At 45.0% G+C, this 6424-nt stretch overlaps 1 protein-coding gene across 1 annotated transcript; it reads left to right on the top strand.

Moving 5' to 3' along the window:
• The first annotated feature begins 823 nt into the window (after nucleotides 1–823).
• LOC134221901 (uncharacterized) lies at nucleotides 824–3219 on the top strand. Its single transcript, XM_062701066.1, has 3 exons — nucleotides 824–1395; nucleotides 1448–1596; nucleotides 1661–3219. The coding sequence occupies exons 1-3, from the start codon at nucleotides 824–826 to the stop codon at nucleotides 3217–3219; spliced, it is 2280 nt and encodes a 759-aa protein (XP_062557050.1).
• Nucleotides 3220–6424: the final 3205 nt, after the last annotated feature.

Raw genomic sequence — 6424 nt, 5'->3', positions numbered from 1 at the left:
GGTTTACTGTGGCGCTATGACAACGTCCGTCTGCCCGATAGCCGAACAATGGCCCTGCGCCGTCACCGATGCCTGGAGAAACGCATGGAGAATGATCCTCAGCTCGCGGAAGTATTGCATCAGAAGATAGCCGATTACACCGAAAAAGGTTACATTCGAAAACTGTCCAAAGAAGAAATTCAGCATCAATCCACCAACCATTGGTTCCTGCCTGTCTTCCCAGTAACCAACCCGAATAAGCCCGGGAAAGTCCGAATAGTATGGGATGCAGCTGCAAAGGCCCATGGAATTTCCTGAATTCAGTTCTCTTGAAAGGGCCAGATTTGCTACGTTCGATGCTGAATATTTTGCTACAATTCCGACTACATCCGGTGGCGGTGACTGGAGATATTCGCGAGATGTTCCACCAGGTGAAAATCCGCCAAGAGGACCAGCAATACCAGTGCTTCTACTGGACGGGCAAGAATAGAGAGATTGAGGTTTATGCCATGACCGTGATGTCGTTCGGGGCGTGCTGCTCTCCTAGCAGTGCACCATTCGCAAAGAATATCAACGCGGAGCGGTTCAAGAGTAAATATCTAGCGGCGTGTGAAGCGATCACTGACTCGCATTATGTCGATGACATGCTGCTTAGCGTACCCACGGAGGAAGAAGCCATTCAGGTAGCCAAAGACGTTCGCCATGTACACGCACAAGGGGGCTTCGAAATCCGAAGCTGGATCAGCAATTCAAGGAAAGTCGTAGAGGCGCTGCAAGAAGAGAACGTGGATGAGGAGAAGAGTCTGACCTGACAACGGAATTGGCCACCGAGAAGGTCTTAGGCATGTGGTGGAATACGGCAGCTGATGCTTTCACCTACAAAATCGGATGGAAACGCTACGGGGCCGAACTACTCAAGGGCGATCGTCATCCCACGAAGCGGGAAGTACTGCGTGTCCTCATGACCATATTCGACCCGCTCGGGCTCATCGCTCACTTCCTTGCCGATTTGAAGTTCTTGCTACAGGACATCTGGCGATCTAGTGTCACCTGGGACGAAGATATCGGGGACGAGGAGTACGATAAGTGGAAGATTTGGCTGAGCGCCTTGCCGCAGGTTGAAGAACTCCAAATACCTAGATGCTTCTGGCCTGACTACTCCATCAACCAAGTCGACGAAGTGCAGCTCCATTCGTTCGTAGATGCTGGCAAGAATGGAATGGCCGCCGTGTGCTATCTACGGTTCAGGAAGAACGAAGAGATCCATTGTTCAATAGTCGCAGCAAAAACTAGAGTATCTCCGCTAAAGTTGACATCGATCCCTCGTCTGGAATTACAAGCGGCGATAATTGGAACACGACTCTCTAAAACCGTGTGTGATACACTGTCGATCCGCAATGTGAAGAAGTTCTACTGGTCAGACTCCGAGATGTCCTATGCTGGATAAACCCGACCACCGACGCTACAGCCAGTTCGTTGGATTCCGCGTCACCGAGATTCTCGAATCCACCGAAGCTCACGAATGGCGATACGTACCTAGCAAGCTGAACGTAGCCGACGACGGTACCAAATGGAAAGAAAGTTCCGACCTGTCCGCAGGAAACAGATGGTTCCGAGGTCCTAGCTTTCAAAGAAAATGAGGAAGCTTGGCCGCAATCTTCTACCCGCGGCAAACCAACAGACACCGAACTGCTGCAAAATCTGCAAGTTCACTACACCCTCCAGAACCAGTCATTCGTGTACAAAACTTTTCGCTGGAAGAGACTGCAACGCGTTTTGGCGCTGGTGCAACGGTTCATAAAGAATTGTCGCCTGAAGACGGAACAGAATCCTATCGAAGTAGGACCTCTGAACGCAGCCGAACTCCGTACAGTCGAAGCGCATCTAATCCGTATAGCGCAGCAGGAAGGCTTCCCGGAAGAACTACGTACTCTACGAAACGCAGCTCAACATCCGGAAAAAACTACGAAGCTTCTTCCCAAATCCAGTCCGCTGTACAAGCTTCTTCCGTGGATCGATGACCTTGGCATAATGCGTATGAAGACCCGTATCGCAGCGTGCCAATATGCCACCGACGACGCTAAGAATCCCATCATCCTTCCAAGATATCACCACATTACCACACTAATAATTCACCACTACCACAACCGATACCATCACCAAAATCACGAGACAGTGATAAACGAAATACGCCAAAAGTATCAAATCTCTCGCTTACGTTCATGCTACAGTCAAGTTCGCCGTGATTGTCAACGGTGCAAGAATGATCATTCAGTACCAAACACTCCGATTATGGCTAACCTACCACCTGGTCGCCTAGCAGCGGTTTGTCTACTGTTTACTCACGTGGGCATCGACTACTTTGGGCCCATTGAAGTTGCTGTAGGAAGAAGGCGTGAGAAGCGCTGGGGAATGTTGGCAACGTGCTTGACCGTTCGTGCAGTACATATCGAGCTTGTCAATTCCCTTAGCACCGATTCTTGTATAATGGCTATCCGTAACTTCATCGCTCGTCGTGGTCAACCCCGGAAGATCTACAGCGACCGTGGCACCAACTTCGTCGGCGCCAATGCAGAGTTGAAGAAGCTATTGACAATTATCAATCATGATGCCATGATGAGGGAGTTCACGACCACAGAGACCGAGTGGGTATTTAACCCACCGTTGGCACCACACATGGGCGGTAGTTGGGAGCGGCTTATACGAACCGTCAAAGGTAATCTGATGGCTGTGTGCACCACCAAAACCATCTCGGATGAAGTGTTACGAAATCTACTGATTGAGATCGAGAGCGTCGTCAACTCTCGGCCCTTAACACACGTTCCAGTAGATGACGATTCTGGTCCAGCGCTAACTCCAAATCATTTTCTGGTTGGCTCATCCAATGGTTCGAAACCTTTAATCAGTATCGACGACACCGGCATCGCCCTCAGGCAGAACATGTGTACTTCGCAAATTCTGGCGAACTGCTACTGGAAACGCTGGCTAACAGATTATCTTCCGGAGATTACCCGCCGGTCCAAGTGGTTCCAGTCTGTCAAACCCATCGAGACCGGAGACATTGTAGTGATTGTTGACCCGAAGTTACCGCGTAACTGTTGGCCGAAAGGTAGAGTCATCGCTACGACTACTAGCCGAGACGGGCAAACGCGATCAGCGACAGTGCAGACATCCGTCGGAGTATACGAGCGCCCCGTTGTGAAGCTGGCGGTCCTAGACGTTCAGCGCGTGGAGCAGTAAGCCAACCGAAAGTCGTCGTACCCTGGGGGACTGTTGGCCTACCCCATTAGGCCAGCGCGCACACCTATGACTGTGGGTCCTATATTGCTTGCAATCCTGCAAGCAAGACGCGGCCTGACGGAACGGATGACAGGGAGTGACAGGCCTTCGGCCTGTCACCGGGTGAGTGGACAAAACAGAACAAACAAAAGGGAAAATCTTTGATATAGCTGACGAACGAAAACGCAGTACTAATTATATCCTAAAAAAGCCTTAAAAATAGTGTAAAATTATCTAAAATTAAACTTAAGTCTAGTGAACTGAATATTAAATTAGTGCCTACTAACTACATGCTGGATTGGTGAGAATATTTACATAAAACTATAATATTTGGTGTAAAAACTATCCTTATATACTAGGTAACCCAAATCTCGTCACGTCTCTCTTGAACTATTACCAGAATACGGACTGCCACTATTTTTTGCTCTACTGATACGAACACAATACAAACGGGAACTAAACGTGAGTAGATTAAATGTTCGATTTCACTATTAAAAAACTAATAGAAGCAATATGCGTACATGGCTTCAGGGGTTCACCAAACCCATCTCGCGGAGCATTGTAAATTATGTACATATAGTTATAAATTTGTTTTAGAATTATGAATCATTATGAATTATTATTATATATTCTGATAGGAAAATTATATTCTCCCTCAAACAACGGATCAAGTGTTTGTCATTTCCGCGTCGGAGAATCATAATTACGGAAATATTCCCCCCGTTGGATATAATCCAATAATGTGCGTGGTAATGTTGTTCTGCTAATGATATGAGCGAGCTACTGCTGACCTCTGCTGACATGTGTTTTGACGTAAACTACCGCATACGGGGGTGTCATTGGGCCAAAATGTGGTATGGTCCAAATAAATGTTACAAAGCTCTACTAGTTAACATTGGAAACAAGTTTTAATTAGTTTGGTACAAGCTTGAACAATGAATTTAGCACTGTGTGGGGAAAAAACAATAAATGAGAGAAATTCTTCAAAGTTATATGTTGTTTAAAATTGGCCCATTCTACCCCTCACAGGGGGTGACATTGGGCCAAGTACAATGATGTTCAACGGTGACGATGCAACGATTCAATCGATCATTAAAAATAATTGCCTACATTACGGTTCTTACCAACTATGTATGGCAAATCAACCAAAGGCTTGGCCCAATCTCACCCCTTTTCAGCGTGCATTGCTCGTTGCTACGAAAAACCAGAGCCGCTATATAAATATTCATAAAATTCGATAAAACAACAACAGATTATCGTAACATGATAACCAGGTATCCACCGATCTAAAAACTAGTTATGTAATAGATTTGTGGGGTATTACTGACACTATTTACACTACGGGTTCATTCGATCAATAGTTTTACATTCAAATTCCAAGCATTATGGTACGAGCACAATTATTTCTTGGAATTAGTTTTGTGATTTCCTAGACGTGAATTTTACTATAATTTCGAACCGTTTGAAGTTTTGATCAAAATTCGTAACAGTTTCTGAGATATTAGGAGTTGAAACATTTTTCGTTTTTGGCCCAATCTTACCCCCTAGGCCCAATGTCACCCCGAACGACGGTACGTCTAAGGGGAAGGCTCGGAAACAGGGTGCAAAATGAAAATTTCCAAATTGGGGACCGTCACGAAATCATGTAAGATTTCAAACGGTAATAGCGTCTTTATCTTTCGATGGATTTTCGACATTTGCTTATCAATCGATTCGGAAACTCTCCAGCAATTTGCCAATTCTATTGATACTATTGATTATCAACGTTGAACTATTAAAAATGTTATTTCTTTCCAAACCGGGTGAAAAATTCAATCCCGTCCATAAATCCCCAACACGGACATCAGATTGCAGTAACGTACGGGCCTTTTGATCCACTGCTTCGTTTTCCCTGTGTATGAAAAGCCCCGTGTTTCGCGTGCGCGCGTCATTTTCATTCTTGATGTTACGGAGAACGGATCAGGGCGGTTCCAGCGATAACGCCTGTGGTTTGGTCTGTAATGGTAAAAACTCAAAATCTCAAAACTCATGGACGATTCTAATCAAGCGTGAGTTGAAACGCATCCAACTCAGCACCTTAAAACTCATGGATGAGTTGAGTCATCGTATTTTTTCTTTTGTTCTCCTTTGTTAAAAACAGTGAATTGACGTTTCTCGCATTAAATATTAAACACTCTTTCATGTATAAGCAATAAATTGCCCCCAAATTACCAAACGACTACGTCTAAGGGGAAGCCTCTGATACAGGGTGTAAAATGGAAATTTCCAAATTCGGGACCGTCACGAAATTAGGATAGATTTCAAACGCTAAGAGCGTCTTTATCTTTCGATGGGTTTTTAATCACTAACTCTGCAGAAGTCAAATGATGGATTGAATCCTATGAATTTTTGCCTTACTGCTGCCGATTTAACGCAACAATCTCAAGAATTTACTCTCAGTCAAACCAAATTTCTTCAATGAAAAATTTAATGCCCTGAAAAGGACAGATTTCAGATCATGCGGATTTCTAATCACCAACACAACAGCAACCATTCGATAGTCAGAATATCACAAGAGTATTTCACTTAAATGCAGATGCTGGCTCTATGATTTTACCGCTACACTGCAACATATTGCCACAGACAAACAGACATAACACATTGAACATTCACTCATCAAATTCATCGTCATTCAAACACTAACGACATCTGTTGATTTCAGTTGGTTGGGCAAATCACGAACCAGATGGCGGTAGTGAGCAAACGTCAGACTCGAGCAAATCCGATGCGAGCGCCACGAGTGATCGATTGGCCAACTAATGATTATTTGAATCAACCAGTAAATCGTTGAACGATGGAAATTTGACGAGTGTTATGTCTGTTTGTCTGTGATATTGCCATCGTTGGATTCTCTGTCGCAACGATCCTGTTACGAGCGCTACCTACGCCATCGGTGGGAACGAAGAGCGTGCGTCAGAAGGAGAAGCTGCAAAAATGTATTCGCATGGATGGAAATTAAACCTGAAACAAGTAGAAGTATATCTACTAAAATTATAATCTTGAGGGGAAATTTCACTGGTATTGATGCTATCCATGCGAATAAATTTTTGTAGCGTCCCTGACGCACGGTCGTGATTCCGCCACCGACGGAAACTATCAGCCATCACCAAGCGATTGATATGAACTT

The sequence above is a fragment of the Armigeres subalbatus genome, chromosome 3, assembly GCF_024139115.2.
Source record: "Armigeres subalbatus isolate Guangzhou_Male chromosome 3, GZ_Asu_2, whole genome shotgun sequence".
In the NCBI taxonomy this organism is placed as follows: domain Eukaryota; kingdom Metazoa; phylum Arthropoda; class Insecta; order Diptera; family Culicidae; genus Armigeres; species Armigeres subalbatus.
This window is presented reverse-complemented; position numbering and strand designations above follow the sequence as displayed.

Coding starts and splice junctions, on each gene's coding strand:
- LOC134221901 (XM_062701066.1), top strand. CDS start 824: ATGTGGTGGAATACGGCAGCTGATGCTTTCACCTACAAAATCGGATGG. Junction 1,396..1,447: donor AATGTGAAGAAGTTCTACTG/GTCAGACTCCGA, acceptor CCGACGCTACAG/CCAGTTCGTTGGATTCCGCG. Junction 1,597..1,660: donor AGGAAACAGATGGTTCCGAG/GTCCTAGCTTTC, acceptor GCAAACCAACAG/ACACCGAACTGCTGCAAAAT.